A 26,185-nucleotide genomic window follows, 5' to 3' on the forward strand; every position below is an offset into this window, starting at 1 on the left:
AAAAAAAAAAAAAAAAAAAAAAAGAATGTTATATGAATGGGTTTCTATAATATATAACCATTTGGTATTGTCTTTTTTCCTGCTCATTGTAATTCCCTGGTGATCCATTGAAATTGTTGCATGAATCAATAGTTCACTATTATTCATACCGCGGAATACTACCACTATACTATATTATAATACTATTCCACGATATGGATGTACCACACTTTGTTAACCATCCACCCATAGAAGGATATCTGGGTTGTTTCCAGTTTAGGGCTATTATGAACAAAGCTGCTATGAACATTTATGTATTAGGTTTATGCGTAAACTAAGTTTCATTTCCCTGAGACAAACACAAGAGTGTGCAATTGCTGGGTCATATGATAAACCCAGGTGTAGTTTCATAATAAACTGCCAGACCTTTTTCCAGAGTAAGTGTACTGTTTCACATTCCTACCAGAAATGTGCAAGATACTCAGTTTCTTCACATCTTTACCAGTATTTGGAATTCTGATATATTTTTATTTTAATCATTCTGATTGTGTTTTAAATTTGCATTTCTTTGATGGTTAACGATGTCAATCGTCTTTCGATGTGCACATTTGCCATCTGTATATCCTCTTTGATGAAATGTCTTGTCTGTTTTCTAGTTGGACTGTTTGTATTTTTACTGTTGAGTTTTGAGGGTTCTTTTACATTCTAGAACTACTCTTTTGTTGGATATGTGGTTGGCAAATAAAATCCCCCCAATGTGTAGCTTATCTTTTCATCCTCCTACCAGAGTCTTTGCAGAGCAAAAGTTTTTTGATTTTAATGTAGTCCAATTTATCATTTTTTTCCATTATGGATGTACTCTTTATTATCTTCTAGACCCAAAGATTTTCTCCTGTTCTAAAAACTATATAGTGTTATGTTTTACACTGAAATGTGTGATTAATTAACTTTGAGGTGTTTTTGAATAATGTGTGAGGTTTAGGTTGAGTTTTTTTTCCCATGGATGTCCAAATGCCTTAGCACTGTTTGTTGAAAAGACTATTGTTCTTCCATTGAATTGCTGTTTCACCTAGAAACCAGTTGAGTATATTTGTGTTGGTCTGTTTTGGGGTTCTCTACTCTTTTCTAGTGATCTATGTGTCTGTCCCTCCCCCAATATCACAATATCTTGATTACTTTATAGAGTAGCCTTAACTAATATTGAGTAGGCAGATTCTTCTCACTTTATTATGATTTTTTCAAAATCGTTTTAGTTATTCTAGGGCCTGTGCCTCTCCATATAAATTTTAGAATACAAAAGATTTTTCAAGGTTAAAAAATGTTCACAACGTACTCCCGCCACCCTCATTTAAAATCTCTAAGTAGAAACAGCACCTTGGATCCTTGCTACCCCAGTCAGAGAAGAGTACGGGTGAAGGTCAGGAAAACTACCCAGCATTCATTCATAAAGTTGATGCTATACCTAGCAGAGACCTAAGAGATCACCTAGTCCCATCCTTACATTTAAGGAAACTGAGTCCTGATGTGGTCTTATTCCAAGGTTCAGAGTTAGTAAGTAACAGGGTGGGGAACAAAACATGCACAGGTGTTCTAAATTTCTAGGTTACCCTGTTCCTCTCACCCTCCCACAGCTATTTCTCTTCTTGCTCCCCCTTGATCTTGGTTTCCTTCTAAGCCCCCTTAGCCAGGAGTGCAAACCAATCTATGTACAAGTTAGATTATCAGTAAGATGCTAGAACTTGCTTTCCCTGGAATCGTGAGTTCTTTGCCCCCGCACCTGAAATTGAAAAGGGAAGAAATCTCTACATGTAAACAGCACCTTTTACACCCGAGGACCGCTTCCTCCTGTTCTCCATCATACAAACACACACAAGTATGCTATGACCTCCCCAGTGTAAGGCAACATTGTGGAGGGCTAAATGATATGGCTGTCTGTAGGTGAGGGAATTCTTCCAGGACACTGAGAAGTTGGGCTGGACTTGAGAGGGCCACCTGAGAGGCTCGAATGTTAGACTCCAAACTTCTAAGCCAAGGGAGCCCCCATCCCATTAACCTTTTCAATTTCTTCATTACATTTCATTTTTTATAGTCCTTTCAATCTCTGAAATAATCTTTTTTGCCCAACTATTTATTCACTCTCACCACACCTGCCCTTCTCTTGAGGACAGAGATCTTTATAGATTCTTCAATGCTAGTACCTAGAATATTGCCTGGCCCACAGCTGGTGTTCAATAAATATTTATCAAATTGAAAAAGAACAAGGCGAGAGGATGTGGTCACCTGGACAGCAACAGTACATACAGCTACAGTGATGAAGGCTCTGAAGTGGCACAGGGATGGACAGACAGGCCAATGGAACACAAAGGTCAGTTTTAGACATCTCAGAGACCTAGATGTAAAAAACAAGTCCATGAAAGCTTTAAAAAAGGTAATTTAGGGGATTCTAGTCATGACCTGGGAGTAGAGAGTAGATGGATACACTTGAAAACATTAAAATGCAGAACTTCTGTTCAGCAAGAGATACCACCAAAGAAAGAAAAAGACAAGCCATGGAGTGGGAAATGATATCGGTGGCACATTAACCAACAATGCAATTGTATCCAGAATATGTACAATCAGTAAGAAAAAGACAACCTCATTGACAAATGGACAAGAGATAAGGTCAGACACAGCCCCAAAGAGAATATCCAAATTGTCAAAAAGCATTTAAAGGGTGCTTAGCCTCTTTAGACATTGGGGAAATGCAAATTAGGACCACAGTGAGTTACCTCTACCCACCGAGCAGAATGGCTAAAATTGCTTGACAACATCAAGCAAATGTTAATGAGAATATGGGGCAAAGGAAACTCTTAACAGAGGGAGTGTAAACTGGCACAATCACTTTGGAATAATATTTGGCAGTGTGTAGTAAAGCTGAAGATATGCATGCCCCAATGACCCAGCCATTTCACTCCTAGGAGGTGCACCCAACAGAAATGCATGTGCACGTGCAGTAGGCACCTGGGCACGAACTGTCCTAGCAGCAACAGCTGACTGATACACACATTGTGGTATGCTGATTTAAAGTCACTGTACATAATGATGAAAATAAAAGAACTTTAGATGCACACCACACGGATGAGTCTTAACATAATTAGAGCAAACAGAATGGGTAAGGTTGAAAGGAATACATATGGTTGTATTTATGTAAAGTTCAAAAATAGGCGGGCTTCCCTGGTGGTGCAGTAGTTGAGAGTCCGCCTGCCGATGCAGGCGACGCGGGTTCCTGCCCCGGTCCGGGAGGATCCCACATGCCGCGGAGCGGCTGGGCCCGTGAGCCATGGCCGCTGAGCCTGCGTGTCCGGAGCCTGTGCTCCGCAACGGGAGAGGATACATCAGTGAGAGGCCCCCGTAAAAAAAAAAAAAAAAAAAAAAAAAAAAAATAGGCAAAAATAAACTACATCGTTTGGAGGTACAAGTTAAGCAGTAAAATTATAATGAAGGCAAGGAAGTGAATATCATAGAAGTTGGCACAGAGGCTAGGGCCACTTAGGAGGAAGGATTCTCGGAGCAGGAAGGGTAGTAGTGTGGTGTTTCTTGACTCAGGTGGAGGTTACTCAGAGTTTGTTTCACAGAAATATATTATCTACACATTTGTGTACTATGCTTTTCTGTATGATTCTGTATTTCTCAACTTAAAAGAGCTTTAAAGAAACAAAGTGCAGGATGTGAAATCTTGGAAAATTAAAGCCTCTATAGATGGCATGATCATAACCATGTTAAGTACATAAAATTTGTTTATAGAGTGAAACCTGGAAGTAAATTTAACAAAATGTTGCGAATGATTGTTTTGGAATAAAAGAACTCTTGCTTCTCAAGAGCGTTGCGGAAGAAAGAAATGGGAACACCGCTGAATTCCTTACAAATTGCTCCTGCAATCACAGCCTGCTCTCCCAGGAGCAGCCACTAGATGGAGTCTCACCCCTAGCTCTAAGTTCAGTTCCTGTCTATTACTGCCCAGGGCTTCAGCTAGAGCAAACTTTTCAGAGCTTTCCCCACCTTCCCTTCCTGTGTTCATGTATCTGCCGCTGTCTTTCCTTTGTACATGTTCTGATGCACAAGCTTAAGAGGGCTTCTCACTCCTCCTGTGAGATTTGAAATAGAGGAATAGGAATGAACATTGATCCAGTACCTGCTTCATGCCTGACCCTTTTCCTGGGCAGTTTACAATCACCTCACTGCTTGCTAAACACAGCAGGCTGTCCGGGTGTTTGCTGAAGCCCTCCGCACCTGCTTCTCCCGTAGACGACACCTCCTGAGCACAGAGACAATCTCAAGGGAATGTTGTTTTCCACTGTGTACATATATACACATATACATTTGTATGTATAGCACTGTTAAGTCAGTTTTATGATTATATTATTTAGGTCCTAATAATCTTTTTCTACTACTTGATTTTACTCTGAGTTAACTAACACTATAATGTCTTTATTTTCCAATCAAGTTCTCTATGTGTTTCAGATAATCAAAAATTAAAAGGAGCAATGAGCAGCTAAGTTGGAGAAATGTCAGGAAGTGGGCACTCTTATATCCTGCTCTGTGTTAATGGTCACAATCATTTCAGAAAGTAAACTGAAATCTATTCAAATTAAAAACACATGTACTCTTTGGGACTTCCCTGGTGGTGCAGTGGTTAAGAATCCGCCTGCCAAAGCAGGGGACATGGGTTCGATCCCTTGTCCGGGGAGATCCCACATGCCGTGGAGCAACTAAGCCCGTGCGCCACAACTACTGAGCCTGCACTCTAGAGCCCGCGTGCCACAACTACTGAAGCCTGTGCACCGCAACGAAGAGTAGCCAGCATTCTCCGCAACTAGGGAAAGCCTGAGCGCAGCAACAAAGACCCAACGCAGCCATAAATTAATAAATTAATTTAAAAAAACAAAAAACACATGTACCCTTTGATTGTGCAATCCCTCTTTTATATCTTGCAGAAATAAAAGCATCAATACCTCCGGACATCTGATCAAGGATGCTGTTGCAGCATTACTTACAATGGCCCCAAACCAGAAATCACCTCAATGTTAATCAATAGAAAAATAGTTAACTAAAATACTACATAGCCATACTATGAAATAGCACGTGACTTTCAACTAGGGAACAATGTATATAAAACCCCTCGAGGACTGTATTTGCCGTATTATTAAAGTAAACAAGATAGTTACAGAGTAATATGCGGGTATGATCCCTCCGTGTAACTCTCTCTTCCCAAATCTCTCCCTTACAATCCTGTGTATGTGTGGTGATAATGCGATCACACACACTGACTGCTGACGTTATTTCCTTCTGTGGAATGGGATTGGGAGGTTTTGAAGGGAAATTGTTACCTTTTCTCTTCTACATCTGTATTGACTTTGTTTTTAACTTTACTAATAATAATTTAAAAAAATAAGTAACACAACAAGGAAAAAAATGCTTGAAAGTTAATGTTGAATTCTTTACCGATGAGGACATATGTTAAAGTGACGTAATTTCAGCCGGTGGTGATCACTCTTGAATGCCTAACGCCTAATTCCAGTGTGTTGGGAACGCACCCTGTGAACTCCCACCTCTCCCAGCTCGCTTCCTCCTAAGCAGCCCACACAGGGCCTGGAGGCCGGAGTGAGTGCCCCACGCCTGCTGGTTTCAGCCCACAGGGCTGCTCATTGCTCCTTTTAATTTTTGATTATCTGAAATACATAGAGAACTTGATTGAAAAATAAAGACATTATACTGTTAGTTAACTCAGAGTAAAATCAAGTAGTAGAAAAAGATTATTAGGACCTAAATAATATAATCATAAAACTGACTTAACAGTGCTATACATACAAATGTATATGTGTCTGTATGTACACAGTGGAAAACAACATTCCCTTGAGATTGTCTCTGTGCTCAGGAGGTGTCCTGTACGGAAGGAGCAGGTGCGGGGGCTGCAGCAAACACCCGGACAGCCTGCTGTGTTTAGCAAGCAGTGAGCTGATTGAAAAGGGGCCAGGAAAGGGCCAGGCACGAAGCGGGCGCTGGAGAAACGTTCGTTCCTATTCCTCTTTCTCTTTCGAATCTTACCAGAGAGAAGGCCTCGTATGCGTGCGCGTGAGAACCCGGAGGAAGGCTAGAGAGCCTGAGCGAAGGGGAGAGGGAGACCCTCGGAGCAGCTGGGTGGCTGGCACCTGCCGCAGGCAGAGCGTGGCCGGCTCGCCAAAGGTGGGGCCTCGCCGGGACCCGGGAGGCAGCGCGCAGGGCGCCTGCACTTGGCCCTGCTCGGAGGCCAACGCTGAACCTGAGGCTCTTCCACACCAGCACAGCGCTGGGCACGTGGGAGACACTACACCTCTTTGTCTAAAGAAGCAAAGGGGCGAGGGCACATGGTTGCAGGAGTGGACAGGGAAAAGGGAGGTTTGCTTCCACAATCCCAAGACTACTCTTTCCGGAATTTCCCAAAAGCCACCTCCTTCCGAGGGCAGCCTGACTCGTGAGAAATCCCAAGCTGGTATACACCCTTTCTTGTGCCTGACCCACCACCCTGTTCCCTGTCGTCGGTGGATGCCTTTGCTTTGGGGGAGAGACCATTTTCTTTTACTAGGAATTTCAGAAGCACCAATAATCTCTCTCCTTATACTAAAACAAATTCAAGTGGATCAGGTTTAGATTTTAAAAATAAACCCATAAATATACTAGAAAACAACGTGGGGAAATTTCTTTTTAAAATTTCACAGCGGGGAAGGATGAAGGCTGACCTAAGAAAGCCTGCCTCAATCACCTGATACAAAATGGCCAAAGACTATGAACAGGCAGTTGATACAAAAGGGAATTCAGATAGCTTGAATTCTACAGGGAAAAAAGAGACCACACAAAATTACAATGAAATGCCAATTCCCACTTGTTAGTTTGGCAAATTCCAAGAAACTGGTCTGGCTGGGTTGATTCAGGGGGGGCATTCTCCATGGAATGTAAGTGGGATGGTCTCCATGGAAGGCAGACTGGCCTTCCTTTTCCTCCTCTCCCCTCACTTAGGGAAATGTCATGTGTGGTCCCCTCCTTCTCGTGCCTTAAAAGGTAAATAAACAGGTTGGTGTGAATCACAGATAACTCACCTCACTCCCAAGAAGGTCCTTAAGCGAGGGTGCTGTGCTCAGGCCACAGGGATGCTGGCCTCTTTTCCTGCTCTCTTCCTTCTCACCCTGGTCTAGTGCCTGCAGACAAAGTAGGAGGCTTGTCCAGGCCTTGGAGGTCTTGGGGCTTCCAGGGGCCTCTGAGCTGCTATCTACATGGCTGGAGCTTCCAAGAGAAACCGCTGAGATGGCCCTGCCCCTGCCAGGGTAGTGGAAATCCACCCGCTGGGCACCAGGCCTGGGGCTCTGGGGCTTGGGGCTCAGGGGCTTACAGGGCACGCCGTGGCTTCCATATGCCAGGAAGCAGGTGGAGCTGGAGGGAAAGGTGGGGCTGATCCCAGCCTGCTGCCTCCCAGGACTGGTGGGTGACAAAGGCCAAGGCTTTTCAGGAAAGTTACCTGAAGGTAGGTATTTACCACTTTCCTGAGTGCTTGTACATTTGATAGTTGGTTCACTTTTTCTCCTGTTATCTGAAGAGACCAAATCGCTGAATGACAAAGGTGTGGGGGAATGTGGGAGTGTCCAGTGATCTCTAAAAACGTAGCAGCTCTCCTTGTCCTCTGCCTGCCCCTCGCAGTGGCTACTGGTGCCTAGTGGGGAAGGTCTGGGGGGATTCAAGATCTCCGGTCCTGGAACCAGACTCACTAAGGAGGGCCTTTTGGGGCCTTCAGCATCTTTGCTTTTCAGAACTGTGTGCGAGGAGGTCTGGTGCAGCCTGCTCTTTTTCTTCTGGTCCTTGAAAGAACCTGGAAAACACTCAGCAGTGTTCTCTTTTTCTAAAACTCTCGACTCAAAAAAATTTGCAAAGGTCTTATGAGCTGAGGCCAACCTCGCGCTGAGCCTCTTCTCTGGGGTTTTGCGTCTCTTGGCGTCGCAGCTTTCTGAGGACTGTCTTCTGCTACCGAGGTGCCCACGCGTCTCCACATGGCCCCCTTCCGTCTGCCCTGCGAGCCCTCGGCCTGCGCCCTGGAAGCCGATCTCGGGAGAGGCGCTGGCGTGCGCGCCGCGTGGAGTCCCGACCCGGCCCGACGCGCTCTGCCCGCCGGCCACCGGGGGCGGACTGTCGGTGCACAGCTCCTCGAGGCCGTTAGAAGCCCCAGGGCGGCCCCGTCCCGGGCTCTCGGCGGCCGAGGGCTTGCCTTTCCGTAAGGAGGTCACCTCGGGAAACGCCAGCCCCTTCCCGGGCTCCCGCGAAGCCTGGCGGAGCCGGCGGGCCGTTCCGGGCAGCCGGAGCGCACGGGCGCGGGCAGGGCCGGGCCGCTTGTCCGCACCGCCCTCCGCTGCGCGCACCCCTAGCGTGTCCTCGGGGCCCTGGGCCCCGGGCGCCCCAGCAGCTTCCTCCCTGGCCGCCGGGGTCCCGGAGCTCTGGCTGGCCCCGGGCGGGTTCTCTTCCGCAGGCGCCCCTGTGCTCAGCAGGCCCCCTGCGGCGCGCCCTTGGGAAGACGTCTCTTCCCCGCCCGGGGGCCTCTCTTCCGAAGCCGCCTGGGGGATCAGAAGTATCCTAAGCTCTGCGGCTGGGGCCACCTGCTGAAGAGCCTCGTCTTCACCTCGCAGTCCGAGGGCTGCCGGCAGCTCAGACGCATTGCCGAAAGTTTGTGGGTTCCCAGGCCGGGAAACCACACGTGGGGTCGCTCCAGCACTGCAGGGAGACCCTGGTCTTTCCTCCAGAAACTCACCGGACTGTGTTTCTGGAAGAGGACCCACTTTCCTCCTGGTGGCCGGCAACCCTTTCTGCTCGACAGCTGCAATGATGCGCGTGCCCTTAGAAGACGTGTCTGCTTTGGGCTCTAGCTGGAGGCCCTCTGCCAAGGGTGTGGCACCACCCTTGTGCCCCTGGTCACACCCCTCACCGCCCCAGGGGCAGGGGGACACGGTGACTGCTGCGACTCCTGAAGAACCCTGCAAGGCATTTTTCGTGAAGTTGGGGTCTGGAACCGTGCTTGATTTCAGGGTGGTCTCCGGAGCATCTGAGTGATTGCTTACTGCAGAGCAAACCCCCCAGTCTTTGTTCCACACCCGTGACCTGCTATTGCTGGGATGATGTGGGAGCTTGGCCCTAGCAGGTGGCTTTCTTTTCTCACTGAGGATATGCTTTGATGTGTAATTACTGGTTTGGTTTCCTGCCTCGACAGAAATGTCTTGAAGCGGCTTCTGTTTATCACTCACGTCCTCAGCATTTGGTGCCAGGCCAGCGCTTAGGGGCGCCTCTGTTCTGCTTTCTGGGCCGTGTCCCAACTTGCCCTCGGCTGGTACCAGCACTTCCTCTGCACTGCAGCTCACCAACTCCGCAGTAAGGCGTGAAGAGACTGGGCAGGACCTAGAATCCTGTCCTGGCTGGTTTTCCAGCCAGAGACTTTCAGAGGGCGTGTCCTGAGAGGCCCTTTTCCAGCTAAGAGCACTGGGTTCATAGAGATCCTCCAAACCAGGAGCCTTCCTTTGGGAAGCAGGAAGCAAATGAGACAGTTGGGTGGGAACAGGGTAAAGAGGGTGTTGTGTTCTTGGAGCCCGTCCTGCTTCTGTCCCTTCCTTCAGATGGCTCCCAAACTTCACAAAGTTCTGCCCTAGAGGACCCTCAGAGTATCTTAAGGGAAACTCTGCTATGGAACGGGCCCTGTTCAGCGTCGTCGTGTGCTGACAGCAGTGCCTTGGGAATGCCTTGCCCTTGTCATCGGTCTTTTCTGGGGCGCTATGGCAAAGCTTGGCATGTAGGAGGCATGATGTCCCTAAAGGAAGCTGGCAGGTGGCATCTAAGCCGGGCTGGGAGCAGAGCAAGCCTGTGTTCAGTGCGGGGCCCCGAGTACTTCCCTTCCCTGTCCCGGCTCCCGGAGGGGCTGTGAGAGGCAGCTGGGTTCCCCTGTCCCTGTTGTGGATATTTGGCCAGCTCCGGCCCTGTTCACAGCACCAGAGAAGAAAGGGCCAGACCACTGGGATGCCCAGATAACTCTCAGACCTGGATTTCTGAAGAGAAAAACCAGAGGACCCCCTGAGGTCTTGTACAGTCACGGCCTTCGCTGGCGGGAGGCCGCAGCTGCCCGTGGGCCCCTGTGAACAGCCCTGTGTGCGGCCAGCAGTCCCTGCCAGCGGCGACTCTCGCTCCGGGCCGGCCACGTCCTCCCAAAGGTGCACGGCCCTCACCTCTCCAGCAACTGCAGCAAAGGCTCGTGCCCCACTTTTGCAGGACTCTTCCTTGAAGTCAAGGTACAGATCTAGTTCCTCTTTTGGGTCAAGCCCAGGGACACCAGTTGAATGCTCTTCCTGAAGGGTTCTGGATGCTGGGGTGTCACGGCATCCCCTGCGTGCTTCTCTGTCCTCAGAGGTACCATCTGGAGTGAGGCAGATTCCCCCTAGGAGGTCACCAGGCAGGGACTCTGTGTCGGAAGCACTTTCAAAGGGGTCAATTTTTGTGTCTGATTGACTTTCACTCTGGTGGGACAGTGTCTCAAAATCATCGTGGTCTGTTTCCCGGCTCCATCCCTGTTCCTCTGGTTCTGCGGGAGAAGGGGGGAGCTCCTTGTCTTCAATCTCACCTTCACCTGGCAGGTGTACACTTGGCTCTGGAGTCTGGAAGGGCAAGAAGAGAGGAGTCACAGACAAGGCCTGAGGACATCTGCACAGAGGTACACTGCACCTGCCTTTGTCAGAAGGAAGAAGGTTCAGAAATGTTTCATTTGTTCCCCATGTGAAGAGAAAAACCAGAGGACCCCCTGAGGTCTTGTACAGTCACCGCCTGTAGGAAGAGAGCGGTAAATATGAAGAGCTACCTTTTATTAGCCCAGAAAAGAGGAGATGGAGCCAAACCCAAACAGTAGGGAGAAAGTGTAGCACATAGTTAAAGCAACCCTATTAAAAATCAGAATCGGTGGAATGAGCACGTGCAGTTTAAGTATGAACTGTTGTCTGAGTCACGGTGAGAAGCATATCTGTGCCTAATGTTTTCAGCAAGAAAGAGCAAATGAATATATGTTTGCTTTGTGTTCTGTTTGTTGTTATGTAACCAATTAAAGTCAAGGCTCTTACACTTAGAAGTGTTTTCTGAGTTAGGTTTGCTGCAGCCAAAAGAAAGAAAGAAAGAAAAAAAAAAAAAAACAACCACACACAAGAATTATTGAAATTGCAATCATATTTGGGGATGTTATAAATGCCCAAGACAGCTTTGAGAACAGGAGGAAAAGTAGAGAACTTGTGCAAGTATTTGCAGAGTTTCATTCTCTCATTACACATTTTTCAATCAACTTGTTATAATATCATTTATATGCATCCATTTAAAGTGTATAGATCTGGGGACTTCCCTGGTGGTCCAGTGGTAAAGAATCTGCCTTACAATGCAGGGGACATGGGTTCCACCCCTGGTCAGGGAACTAAGATCCCACATGCCGCAGGGCAACTAAGCCCACGTGCCACAACTACTGAGCTTGCGCACCTCAACTCAAGAACCTGCGTGCCCACATGCTCTGGAGCCCGCGTGCCACAGCTAGAGGAGAGAAAACCCGCAGGCCACAACTAGAGAGAAGCCCGTGTGCTGCAACGAAGAGCCCGTGCACCGCAACGAAAAAGATCCCACATGCCTCAATGGAGTTCCCGTGTGCTGCAACTAAGGCCCGATGCAGCCAAAAAAAAAAAAAAGTGTACAGTTCTGAGCGTTTTGACAAATGTATACACCCATGTAACCACCACCATGATAAAAATCCTATTTCCTTTTCCCAAAGAAGTCCCTGACCCTCCCCAAGTCACTCCTCGTCTTGAGGCAGGAGATAGATGGGCCCCAGGCTGAACAGCTGAAGTTTCTTCCCTGTGGACAGAAACTCTATAACAGCAGGAGCGAGAGAGGAGGCTGGGCCCCGCCCAGATAAGAGATAAAAAACCCCACATATTCCTCGTTCTCAAAGAGACCTTCCCGACTACACATGTGCGGAAAGGCTCCTTGGGGGTCAAAAAGGGAGGGGGCGCCACCCCATAGTAAGTGATGTCAACCTTCCCACAGGCCTCTTAGCTAGAATCCACCTTGGCTAAGAGATGTGCCCACACTCATGGGAGGACCCTGAGATGTACCAAATACAGACTCAGAATCAGGCAGAGCAAGATGACTGGCCAAAGGAAACCTGGAAGAAATGCCCCATAAAAGTGATTCAAACTACCACGAGGGCATGACTTTCTCTCTGAGCCCGCCTGTGTGTCTATCCACACATACCCTTTTTCCTCCTAATAAACACTTCACTTGCTTCACTACTTTCCGTCTCTATGTGGAAATTCATTTCTACACAGCTGACGGGCCGGGGCCTTGTCACTGGCCACTGGTCCCTGGTGGTCTGGTGGCTAGGATTCAGCGCTCTCACAGCTGTGGCCTGACCTCAAACTCTGGCCGGGAACAGAAAGCCTGCTTCAAGCCTCTGCAGGCCGAGGCCCCCGGAGAGCAATCGCCCCTCTTCCCCCCTGTGCCCTGTTTCTGCCACACAGTCTAGGTTTGCCTTTTCTAGTTTCAGATGACCAGAATATGCAGTATGTACTCTTTGGGGGCTGGCTTCTTTCTCTCAGCATAATACTCTAGAGAGTCATCCATGTATCTTGGTTGTAGCATGTATTATACATACAACAACACCTTGAACCTTGTGATAGTGCTGTACCCAGCATTCAGTTCTCAGACGCTCCAAAGATTCCCCAGGCCCGGAGTAGGAAAATCACTTGGCCCTGCGTCTATAGCTAAGGCTCCTTCGCACAAACTTGGTACAGAAGCTGTTCACTCAACCAGCCCTTCCCAAGCACAGATTCTGAGGACTTGTCATTAGAGGTTTCTCAAAATAAAATTGCTTTTAATCCTCTTTACCTAAGAGGAGAAAAGCAGACAAACACCAAAGCATGTGATGTGTGAGGTAGTTAAGCTACAGGGTAGATTCAGAAAATCAGAAATAATATGATACTATAGTTTCGAATATGTCGCAAAGCAGAAAGGAGTGGGGAATAGGAAACATTAAAAGTCAAACCATTTGGAAAGCAGGGCTGTGTGGTGGCCACGTGATGTCCAAGAGGAGGGAGGAATTACGGAAGCCCCGGTCTCCCCCAGGTCTACTGCAGGCACGTGCTCCAGTGGTCCAACTCCCAGGTGGCAGGCCCGTCACTGTGCAGCAGGAACAACCGTCTCTGGCCTACAGGCTCCCCACAGCCTGGCGAGGCCAAGCAGGTCGGGCCGTGAACATGCCTTGCCAAGCATGGAGGCCTGTGTAATGGCAAGTCTGTGCTTCACGGGCAGAGAAGTGAATAGGTGGCAGGGGTCAGCTACAGGCTTCTACTCAGTAACTCCTGCTGTCAAGAGCACCTCCGTTCCCTCACCTCGCCGACCTGTTATTAAACTGGGAAGGGACCCCTTGACCATAGAGCGTTTCCTCAGCTCTGTCACAGCTTGATGTCACCTCACAGACTCATATGGGCATCAATAGTCACGTTTCAGGCCCAGAGAATTCCAAAGTCCCAAATTCCAAATGACCAATGATCTGGACATTGAGTACGCCAAGATGTCAGAGGTCTCACTGCTGACCCCACCCCCTGCTCAGCATCATGACCCAGGACACTGCCAGTGAAAGGAACTGTACTCCCTGCCTGGGTCTTGATGAGAGTCAAGCCTTTCTTTGACTTCCAGGTATTCTGGCAAGAGGTCTCACTCTGTTTCAACGAAAAAAAAAAAAGCCTTTGTTGGGGACGGGGTGCGGGGGACCCCTCTAAACTCTCTCAGATTACAAAATTGGTATAGTCTGTGCAAGAGCACTGAAAATCCAGCTTTAATATTCCTTAAAGTGTTTAAATGCTGAATATGAAGAGGACACTTTTTTAAAAAGCATTTGATTTGGTTGAATATTAGATTCTAAATCTTATGAAGAAAGTTTTTTTTTTTTTCCCCCTGAGTTGTTTCAGGAGTAATTCTCAAATATGTAATTTCTCAGCACAAATCCATATAATTTCAAGGTTACCCCTAAGGGATGGTCTGGCGGTTGAATCTACAGGCAAAAGTGTTCTTTTTGCTGAAGCTCAGAGTTATTTCTGGGGGTTAGGGGTGGATCAGATTTGAATGTTTTTAAGCAGAAAAGCTCTCTTCATTTTGTCACAGGCCTGGCACTTCCTAATTGTCTTATCTCTATAACTTTGTGAGGCTTCAAACACTTGGGCAAGGTGTTTGGACTTTCTCCTGTAAGAAACAGCCGCACCGCAGTGGGTGTTTGCACAGAGGTATGAGGTGGCGACAGACACAATACATTAGGGAGTTGAGAATGGTGTTGACAAACGGGCTGCAGCACCCTGCCCTCAACCCTCCTGACTTTCACTTCTTCCCTCACCTGCCGTCACCGGCAACAAACCTCTCTCCGTCAGAATTCCTGCCCCCATCCCCCAGAGCACCCCATCTTCTTTCCCTTTTCAAACTCCTCAGTACTAGAATTTACATTTTATCTCCACACTTCCTCATCTCCCATTCAGTCTTTAAAAAATATTAGTATTTGATGACAAGACATATCCCTTCTAAATACAAATTCAGTTGCAAGCCATTAGTTTTAATAGGTGGTATTTGCATTATCTTGCAGTTCTATTGTTTTTCTAATTTCCAGTACGATTTGCTCTCTGACCCATAATTTATTTAGAAGTTTTCGTTATCTTTTTGTTTTCTGATTTCTATTGAATTACATTGTAATCAGAGAGTGTGGTCTGTATGATTCTTTGAGATTAGTTGAAACTGGCTTTATGGCACAGTGCAAGCTCCTGTTGAAACCACGGGTAATCATTAGTTAAATCCATGTCACTTGTAATCTGCCTTCATTAATCAAAGTCATTTTAATTGTTGCTACAAAAGACTTGCATTTCCTCCCAGTGGCCATAAGCCTAAACAGTAAGATGTTTTCCTGGTTGTTTTGCGGAGTCAACTGTCTAGTTGAAGCTGAGCTGGTTCAGACTGCATGGGACGCCGACCCTTCAACGGGGCCTGCTCAAGCGTCCGCTCAGTGACCTTTTGAATCTGCAGAGGTGGGCAGCTTAGTTACGGCTGCACAGACCTACGATTATCACACCTTTTTCCAATCACCTTTCCCCACGCTGTATTCTTTAGCCCCGAAATACCCCGAGGCCCGCTTTCGGGAGGCGGATTTGAGATTTGGTCTGCCGGCTTCACGCTTGGCTGCCTGGCAAGTAAACGAATAAACGGTCTCCTGCTGTAAACCTCCCGTCTCAGCGTTTTGGCTTTGCTGGCAGACGGCAAAAAGGACCTGGTTCCCTAAGACTGTTTCATAAGTGTTCCATGGGTGTTTGAAAAGATCGTGTATTCGCTACTTGTTCATTCAGGATTTAATAATAGCTCATCAAGCTTGTTAAGTGTTAAATCCTTGTCAAATCCTCATAATTTGACTAGTTTTCATCTATTAAGTACGTTGAAATCACCCACTGTAGTGCTGCGTTTGTCAATTTCCTCTTTTAAGTCTGTCGTCTTTCAGTTGACACGTTTCAGTGTTATGTTAGTAGGTGCATAAACAAGTTCTGGCTCTTTTTATTATTTCTTAGTAACTCTCTTTATCTCTAATAAAAGTTTCTACTTTCAAGGCTGTCTTCTCTAATAAACCTACATCAACTTTCTTTGGGTTAGTATTTGCCTAGTATATATTTTTCCATTCTTTTTTTTTTTCAGTCTTTCTATGTTCCTTAGGTGTGTTTTTCATAACTAACATATAGCTGGGTTTTCAAGATCCAATATTTCAATCACTTAACCAGAGAGTTTAACCAGCGAGCATTTATTTGGGTTTCTATCTATCACCGTACTTCATTCTTTTTAGCTCCACACCCCCTTTTTTTCCCCCCTGGGAATTTCTTTTTTTTTTTTTTTTAATGTGAACTCAACCATGGTTTGTTTAAGAGCATATGTTTAAAGGAATGTAGAGCTCTCAGAAACTGCTCCCAGGCTACAGTCCTCATTTTGCCCCAAATAAAACTTAACTCACAGCTCTCACGTTGTACATTTTTCTCAGTTGACACTGCCTTCCTTTCTTTCTTCTCTCCTCCTTCTCTCCCTTCCTTCCTTCCCTCCCTTTCACTATCCTTTTTACAACCTTATTGAGGTATAATTGACATAAGTAACCGCACATATTTCAAGTGTACAGTTAAAGTTTGTGTGAAACCATCATACATCTGTGAAACCATGACCAGGAAGAAGATAGCGAACATTTCTCTTGCTTCCAAAAGTTCCCTCATGCTTCTTTATAATCCCTCCCTCTCATCTCCCCTCCATCCCCAGGCGATCTTTATCTGCTTTCTGCTACTATAGATTAATTTCCATTTTCTAGAATTCCATATAAATGGAATCATACAGTATGTATTTTTTGTCCGGCTTTTTTTCACTCAGCACAATTATTTTGAGATTCATCTATGTTGCATGTGTCAATAACTGGTTTTATTGCTAAGTAGTGTTCTGTTGTATAGATATACCACAATGTGTTTATCCACTTACCTGCTGAGGGACATTTGAGTTGTTCCCAGGTTTTGGCTTTTCAAATAACGCTGTACAAGTCTGTACAGACGTGTGCCTTCATTTCTCTTGAGTCAATACTGAGGACTGGAATGCCTGGGCCATATGGTAGGGGTATATGTTTAATTTCTTAAGAAACTGCAAACTGTTCTCCATTCCCTTTTCCACCACCCCCAGCAGTATATGACAGTCCAGATGCTCTACTCCCTTACCCACATCTGCTGTCGTCAGTTTTCTTAATTTTAGCCATCCTAGTGTGTGTGAAGCAGTATCTCATTGTGGCCTTAATTTGCATTTTCCTAATGACATATGATGTTGAGCATCTTTTCATATGCTTTTTTCTATCTGTACATCTTCTCTGTGAAGTGTCAGTTCAGATTTTTTGCCCATTAAAAAAAACTGGGTTGTGTTCTTATTGAGTTGTAAGAATTCTTTATATATCCTAGATACAAGTCTTTTGTTGGATATATGTTTTGCAAATAACTTCTTCCAGCCTGCAGCTTGCCTTTTTATTAACAATTTTTTTTTGAAAGCAAAAGGTTTTAACTTTGATGAAACCCAATTCATGGATTTCTTTTTTTCAGATTATGTGTTTTGTGTGTGTCTAATTTTTAAAACTTTGCAACCTAAAGTCACTAACTTTTTCCTGTCATTTCTTCTAGACTGAATTTCTTCTAGACAGAATAATGCCCCTTTTCACTGAAGGATGTCCATGTTCTAATCTCTTCTGGAGCCTATGAATGTCTGGGGCAAGAGGGACTTTTGCAGATGAGGAGATTATCCTGGATGATCCGGCGGGCCCAATGTAATCACAAGAATCCTTATAAGAGAAACACCGAGGCAGGAGAGTCAGGGAAGGAGATGTGATGAGGGAAGCAGAAATCAGAGTGATCCAAGGAGGGGCTACAGACCAAGCAATGTGGGCAGCCTCCAGAAGCTGGAAAAAGCAAGTAAACGGATTCTCTCCCAAGAGATTAGATCTCAAATGTTATCACAACAAAAAAGAAATGAAAATTTCCCCCCTAGAGCCTCCAGGAAGGAGCATGGCCCTGCTGACACCTTGATGGTGGCCCAGGTGATTGTCTGACAGTGCGAGCATGTAGCAGCGTGGCATGGACAGGAGGCCTGTGTAACACGTAACCATGACGCCTTCCAGAAAAAGGACCTGGGCTTCTCTAGGGGCAGAGAGTGGGTTACAGGTCTGTTTTTCTCTCTTGCCTTAGTCTACATTTCTGTCAATGGCTCCACAACACCAAGTGTGCTTATCTGACTAGATTTTGGGGAAGATGAAGTAAGGATATCAGAGCCCTCTGAAAATTCTAAATATTCTCCTAAACTCTAAGATACATTGACCACCTCATGTTAAACATGGAGACTAAACACCCCATTCTGTCAGTTCTCTTCACACCAGCTTGCTCACAAATACCTTGGGGACAGAAAGTATATATCTTGCTATCATATGTCTTGTTATCCCCCATAGTATCTAGCAGAGGCTTGGTACAGAGTAAACACAAAGAAAATATTGGAGAAATGTAGAACTATACAGAATCACCACTGCAACGATGATTATTATAACTCTGTGGCTGTGAGCATATAAGCATTTTATATCCACAGGACATTTTCCCAAATGTGATATTCAGAGGTACATTCAGATCTCCATGCACATCTTCCAATTACTCTGTGCACTAGAACTGTCCAACAGATACAGTACCTTCTTGTTTTGAGTTTTCCAATTTGTGTGAGACTATTTTAATACAGAAATGAAATATTTTATTATTCTACTTGAGTAGGGAAGTTTTTGTTGTTGTTTTTGTGGGTTTTGTTTGTTTGATTTTTTGTTTTCTTTAGGAAACGCACTCAAATAATTGGAATTAAACTGCAGTTCCTTTGAGGCCTCCGGCGAGAGGGGTGACTGTCCTCGAGGTCGTCTTCTGGTGGTTCAGGAGGCACCGTGATCCCTCCAGGGCATAGCTCAGGGCATGGCACACGAATGGTAAGATTTTTCCAGTAAATGTTTGTCAGGTGAATAAAGAAACAGAAGGCAGTGACAGTTACACGGTGTGGGGTGGGGAGAGGCTAAAGCAGAACCAGAGGAAAGTTGAGGAGGTCAGAGGTACCCAGAAATTCTTTTCTTGAACCAGAGGAAAGTTGAGGAGGTCAGAGGTACCCAGAAATTCTTTTCTTGCCTTAGTTTCGGAGCAAGTTTCCATATTACCCCCGGTCACATTTGCTCACTTAGCAAGCCTCACTCCTCACAAAAGTCTGACATTTGAACCTGCGCTAATCAGGTTTATCTTTCACTCGTTGAAAGATGCGGGTTTCCAGGTCAATTATTCACACTGACAAGGTTCCAAGGAGGATGTATTATTCGCTACACTGTCCAAGGACTCAGGCAGTTTCTACCTCATTGCACCTAAAGTACATACTCCTCACCCATTTGTTAGACAAGGTGACAGGACTTCTACCTGGAAGTCCTTTCAGGCAGTCAATATGAGTTACAATATGATCCTGGGAGTATTACTATTATGTTTATTTAAGAATATTTCTAGAATCCCAATTGGCCTTTTCCCTTAACTAGCCCCAATTCTGTACTCTCAGGCTGGATTTCCACATACACCAGAAACTATTTTCAAAGGTCCTGTAGTTATCTGCTGCTTTGTCTGATTTTTCTGGGAGAGCACGGATGCATTTGCCAAATTCTGGATTCAGGGTCGCTTAAGAAGTTGCCATTTACTAGGAACTACTACGGGCCAGAAACTGCATCAATAAAAGACACACAAAACAAAGCCCCTCCTATCAGAGCAGCTGTGAACAAACAAGGGAACAAGCACTACACAACTAGCAAGGGTGCAATGGTACAAACAAGAACTGTCCACACATAGGAAAATGAGAGTAATTTCAGGGCAAGGAGGGTCTCAAAGGGTGTACCTTTGAGCTGTGATGTGAGCGATGACGTTTCATGGGCACCAGGGGGAGAAGTGTGAAACGGGAAGTTGATGAGTGAGTAGGGCCACCACGGGGCCAAGTCGCAAACACTGGTCCTCAGGGCTCTCCATTTCTTCTAAGTCAAGTCTTTGCTACCCTGCACTCATCTTTGCTACCACACCTCTTTCTTATCATTTAACACATTGCGTTGCACTCATCAGTGTCATTTAATAATATCAAAGGCTGGAGGTGCCCAGGGAACCAAGCAGACCTCGTCACTGCGCCCATGACACACACAAACACCAAACAAGGACACACACGTGTGTAACTACAAATTGAGAGGAGGGCTGGGAAGCGAGAAAGCCCAAGAAGTTAGGGAAGGGCTCTGCAGGAGGTGATTAAGCAGAGTCATGCTTAATGATTAAGCTGAGCAGGGCCAGCCCTGGGAATGGGTGGGGAGGAGAACATTCCAGGCTGGGGGAAAGGCCTGTGTGAAGACTCTGAGGTCCAGACACTTCGGCTCGAGGGAACCAAAATAGTGAGCCACTGTGACCTCGTGGTAGGGGAAAAAGAGGCAAAGGCCAGTACTGTGGGTCTCGTAGGTGGGTTGAGGAGTTGGATTTTGTTCTGAGTTCAAAGAGGAAGCCAATAAAGAGTTTAAAACAGGGAGTAACATGATGAGGAATGTCTTTAAAGTCACCCTGGCTGCTGTGAGGCCAGTCAGAAAGTTACCACAGTCATTCAGTTTTCTTCTCTATTATGCTCTGGTGTCTCAAGGACAGGAGGGCCCCCAAACTCTTGCACCACTGAGTAACCCAAGTTGTGAGAAAGTAGCCCAGATTCCCTCCCCAGTGGGAAGTGGGCATTTAATCACAACTTTGAGAGGTTAAAAAAAATCAGTGACTCTCCTTGTGATGAGAATTTGCAGTTGTGACAAACTATTGCCACTGAAATCCTGGGTGACTTGAGGTGGCTTACGTCCTCTTTCTGGACCTAAGCATCCTCATTTGTAAAGGAAGGCACACGAATAGATTAGCATTTTAAAAACTGCATTCTGACTGCACCTTCTGCCCTGATATGAAAGCGAGTTCAAAGGAGCATCACTCAGGGCTTCCCTGGTGGCGCAGCGGTTGCGCGTCCGCCTGCCGACGTAGGGGAACCGGGTTCGCGCCCCGGTCCGGGAGGATCCCACATGCCGCAGAGCGGCTGGGCCCGTGAGCCATGGCCGCTGAGCCTGCGCGTCCGGAGCCTGTCCTCCGCAACGGGAGAGGCCACAGCAGAGGGAGGCCCGCATACCACAAAAAAAAAAAAAAAAAAAAAAAAAAAAGGAGCATCACTCTACCCTTATAATGAAAAAGCCAAATTAGTCTCACATTCATAACTATTTTGGAGCCATCACAGAGCTGAGGTTGCAGAGCAAACTACTGGTCCCAAAATATGCAGAAAGACAGGCATCCGCAGGGAGAGAGGAAACCCAGACATTCAAGGCCAGTATCAAATGATCTAACATAGGCATAATTGGAATCTTAGAAGGAGAAGAGAGAGAGAATAGGGCAGAAGAAATACTTGAAGCAGTAAGTCCAATAATTTCCCCATATTAGCCACAGATATTAAACCCACAGATCCATACTGTTCAAAAAGGATAAACACAAAAGAAAAAAAGTTCACACTTAGGCATATCATACTCAAACTGTTGAAAACAAAAGACAAAGAGAAAATCTTGAAAACAGCTAAAGTAAAAAGAAACAATACACAAAGAAAGAAAAAAGATAAGCATTAGAGCAAAAATTTTATCAGAAACCATGCAAGCCAGGAGACAATGGAGTGACATCTTTAAGCAGCTAAAAGAAAAAAATATATTCAGCAAAAGAATCTTTCAAATGTGAATAAGAAAGACTTTCTCAGACTAACTGAAACCAAGGGAATTAATTTCCAGCAGACCCACTGTATAAGCAATGGTAAAAGTTCTTCAGGCAGATGGAATATGATAGCAGACTGAAACCTGAATCTACACAAAGGAATGAAGAGTGCAAACCAGGAATAGAAGAGAACGTTCTTAACCTGATAAAGGTTAACTACAAAAAACATCATACTTAGTGTTAAAACCTGAGTGCTTTCTCCCTAAGACCTCAGCAAGGCAGGATGCTTTCTCTCACCACAGCTAGTCAACATTGAATGTTGAAGTCTTAGCCAGTGTAATAAGACAATAAAAAGAAATAAAAGGAATGCAGATTAAAATGGAAGAAACTGAACAGTCTATGTGTAATTTTCTGTATAGAAAATCCCAAAGAAACTAAAAAAGAAACCTCTTAAAATTAATAGGTGAGTTTAGCAAGGTGGTAAGATATAAGATCAAGAAACAAAATAAATTGCATTTCTATACACTAGGGGTGAGCAATTAGAATTTGAAATTTAAAAAAAAACTGCATTTACAATAATAGCCAAAAATTATATCCCTAGCTATAAATCTAATGAAATATATTCAGGATCTATATACTGGTATTTCATCAGCATGGCTTTTTAATCAGCACTGGTGAAAGAAATCAAAGAAGACCTAAATAAATAAAGACAATATGGTGTTTATGGATTTCAAGATTTAATATTACTTAATATAATTACTTAATATTAAGTAATATTGCTATTATTAAGAAGCCAATTCTCCCCAATTTGGAACAATTTGAGTAACAAAATAAATAACCATATTATTGAATTATAACCCAAAGGATAGAATAATTACCCATAAGCCCATATTGATGTGAATAAGTGACTGAATAAATAAAAATCAGGGGAGGGCTTCCCTGGTGGCGCAGTGGTTGAGAGTCCACCTGCCGATGCAGGGGACACGGGTTCGTGCCCCAGTCCGGGAGGATCCCACATGCCGCGGAGCGGCTGGGCCCGTAACCCATGGCTGCTGAGCCTGTGCGTCCGGAGCCTGTGCTCCGCAATGGGAGAGGCCACAGCAGTGAGAAGCCTGCGTACTGCAAAAACAAAAAAAAAAAAATCAGGGGAGAAGAGCAAGCTCTTCCTTGCAGAAAAATTCCAATTAACAAATGTGGAAAGAATGGGGAAAATAGAAAATCACCATTACAGCACCAGTAAGAGTTGCGTCAGGGAATATCTACAATGAACACTAAAGTTATGTGTAAGGAGCGATCAAAAGGGTCATACTTTGAGTAATCTCACTTGAGAGATTCCACCTTAAGGAAAGATTCTGCAATGCGACATGTTCATGGAAGTGCTATTTGGAAAATTTAAAAAGGGAAATAATTTGTGTTCAACAATAGGAAAATGGCTAATCAAATTAAACAATATGCACTCAATGGAAAATTACACAGCCATAAAAATTTAATTCATAAAGGCTATTGAATAGTAGAGGAAATATATAATAATGCAGGCTAGAATTTTATGTATTATATGATTATAAATCATTTTAAAAATACAAACAAAAAAACTCTGAAATGAAATATACCAAAGAAACAACATTTTTGTTACAGTCAAAATTATTTCTTCTTCAAAACTGTCACATCAAGTTGGTTACATTACCATTTTATAATTTTAAAATATTTTGAAACAATTTGATTCCTTTTATGTAATATGAATTATAGGTAATTCTGTTAATAATTCAAACAGACCTTCAGCTCCAGTAGAAAGGGCATTCTACCTTCCCCATAGTGCTTAGTTGCAAGTCCTGATATGCAGAATAATCTCAATCGATATTTGCATACTGATTGATTTCCAATATTCATAGCTATAGGTGTCACCTCAAGAGTGTAGAGTGCTTGTTTCTCTTCAAGTGACAGCTTTGATCTCATCAGTGGGGAACCAGGACTCCCAACCCCACCTGGCAGTAATGAGGTGGAGCTCTCCATCCCCTGCCAGAGTAGGGCCAAAGGAGGTCTGCTAGTCACAAGGTTTAAATAAGGTCTGGAGTTTGTTCCTGAGTTTTCTTTTTATCTCCCAAATATTCTGGGCTGGGAACCTGGAACCATCAACAGGCAGAAAGAAAGGAAGGTAAGAAGGGAGGGAGGGAGGTGGGGAGGAGGAGAGAAGGATGAAGGAAGAGAAGGGAGAAAAGTTTGCTCTGCTTCATTTGTATGTTTATGGAGGTGACTGAGTGATGGCAAAGAGGCTAATGCCATTGAAAGAAGATTTAGATTATGTACCGCTTCCAAGAGAAAGAGGCACACCATGCCACAGAGAGCCACACGGGGAAGCACCGGTGTTGGTCAGGAGGCATAAGGAGCAAGGGGAAAGCCTAGGCTAGAGCCTTTATTGAGGTTTCTGAGAGAAAGACAGGACAAAATAAACAGCTTAGGACTGGCAAGTTTGAATAATTACAGCAGGCTCTGGGATAGTGGTTGGCCCTGGGGTGATTTAGGGCAGGGAGAATATTGGCTTAGTGTGTGAGAGTTTGATAAGGAGGTGGTCCATAGCATGGGCTCTGGATCTTAGGGAAGGTGTATACAACTTTGGCCATTAGTTTGGTCCTATAATTAATGGATGCATGCCAAATAGAAAAATCCAGAATCTAAGAAAACACAGAACACTCTCTGTCCAAAGTTCCAGGAAGGGAAAGCCCAGCAGGGTCTTAGCCGGAAAATCTATCCCCAGTGGCAGCAGTGTCCTGACTTGCCTACAACAGTAGCCACAAAAGATCCCGGGTACGCAAAGCCATGACCTCCCCATCCCTCAACTATCAGCAAGAACAGGCCAATCTGTCAACAGCAGAACCTGGGGAAGCCAAACCACCCCCTGCCACACAACTGCCAGGAGCAGGTATACCCTCTGCCTGCACAAGTGGTGTCAACAGTCCTGGTGTCTTCTGGTCCTCTACCCAGCACCAGAAAGCAACATAGCACTGGTATCTCCCAATCCTCCACCCAACAGCAGAGAATCTCCCAGACCCCATGGCTTCAGCCCTTCCCAGGGGCAGAAGATGTCCCAGGTAGGCACTTCTTTCTACCAATGGCAATGGCAGAGATAGAGTGAGAAGCCTACTGGCATTGGGTAGCTGGAGAACAGCCAGGGGACGTGCTCTCTGTTCTATGGGTTGGGATTCCCACACTCACCTAACAATGCCAGGAAGCCCAGGGAAGCCACTTCTGGACCCTGTAGACAGCACTAATAGGGATCAAGGGAGAGCTCAAGCAGAAGAATGAAGCAAATCAGAATAGCATTGCAAAAGCTCAGAAAACTAAACTGTCATTGGAACTGCAGCCAATAAAATAGGCCAGACCTACATACTAAATCTAAACAGGGCAGGGGGCTTCCCTTGTGGTGCAGTGGTTAAGAACCCACCTGCCAATGCAGGGGACACGGGTTCAAGCCCTGGTCCAGGAAGATCCCATATGCCATGTAGCAACTAAGCCCGTGTGCCACAACTGCTGAGCCTGTGCTCTAGAGCCCACAAGCCACAACTACTGAGCCCACGTGCTGCAACTACTGAAGCCTGTTGCCTAGAGCCTGTGTTCTGCAACAAGAGAAGCCACCGCAATAAGCCCGCGCACCACAATGAAGAGTAGCCCCCGCTCGCTGCAACTAGAGAAAGCCCGTGCACAGCAACGAAGACCCAACGCAGCCAAAAAATAAATAAATAAATAAATAAATAAATTAATTAATTAATTTTTAAAAACTAATTAGGGCAAATGCTTGCTAAAAGAGATTTAAATAGGATCAAGAGTCTCTTAGGGCTTCCCTGGTGGCGCAGTGGTCGAGAGTCCGCCTGCCGATGCAGGGGACACGGGTTTGTGCCCCGGTCCGGGAAGATCCCATGTGCCGCGGAGCGGCTGGGCCCGTGAGCCATGGCCGCTGGGCCTGCGCGTCCGGAGCCTGTGCTCCGCAATGGGAGAGGCCACAACAGTGAGAGGCCCGCGTACCGCCAAAGTAATCCCTGTGTGACCAGGTAGGACATGGGAGGGAAGGAGCGAGGGAAGAAAAGTGGAGGTGGGACGGGGCCAGCGCCCTTGAGTGGGGGCTGGGGGAGAGGAGAGGCTCCTACGCTCAGAGGGGCCCACTCACGGCGAGGGGATCACTGGGCATGGAGAGGGACCTTTCGGGGACTGGGGGATTGGAGGGGAACCCCTGCCCACTTGGGTCCTGGCAAGCCTGCTGGAGTCCCGGGCCTGAACCCCGCCCTGGGGCCCCCACAGGCCACGTGGTTCCCAGGCCTAAGCCCCCCCACCAAGGCCTCTTCCAGCTGTGTGGGTCTCGGGCCTGAGCCCCGCCGCCAAGGCCTCTTCTGGCCGCACAGGTCCCAGGCCTGAGGGCCCCCTGACCCGCCTCCGGCCACATGGGTCCCACCTGAGCCCCGCCACTGCCAAAGCCTCTTCTGGTCACGCGAGGCCTGGGCCTGAGTCCTGCCCCTGCCATGGACTCTTCCGGCCGCATGGGTCCCGGCGGACCTGAGCACTGCCACCCACAAGGCCTCCGTGGGCCAAGCGGGTTTTGGTGGGCCTGAGCACCGACCCCCATGAAAGCCACCTCTGGCCGTGCAGGTCCAGGCGGAACGAACGCAGCCCCCCCTCCGAGGCCTCTTTCAGCTGTGCTGGCCTCTGTGGGCACGCCTGTGGAGGCCTGCGCCCCAGCTGGCCTGCAGGGGCACATGTGCTCCGGGCCGGCTTCAGGAACAGTTGCTGGTGAGAGGAGCACACGTAGAGGTGGG

At 46.3% G+C, this 26,185-nt stretch overlaps 1 protein-coding gene across 2 annotated transcripts in view; it reads right to left on the minus strand.

The window, feature by feature from the left end:
* Nucleotides 1-26,185, minus strand: part of ARHGEF4 (Rho guanine nucleotide exchange factor 4) — a 254,977-nt gene that overhangs the window by 126,418 nt on the left and 102,374 nt on the right. Inside the window, exon 2 of one of the 2 annotated variants that reach the window (XM_055087386.1) lies at nucleotides 7,092-10,670. In XM_055087386.1, coding sequence (XP_054943361.1) covers nucleotides 7,092-10,670 — 3,579 coding nt within the window. Of the gene's footprint in view, nucleotides 1-7,091; nucleotides 10,671-26,185 lie in introns of those variants that run through there. The other variant, XM_055087389.1, reaches the window with a different exon arrangement.

The sequence above is a fragment of the Physeter macrocephalus genome, chromosome 2 (genome assembly GCF_002837175.3).
Source record: "Physeter macrocephalus isolate SW-GA chromosome 2, ASM283717v5, whole genome shotgun sequence".
NCBI classification, from domain to species: Eukaryota; Metazoa; Chordata; class Mammalia; order Artiodactyla; family Physeteridae; genus Physeter; species Physeter macrocephalus.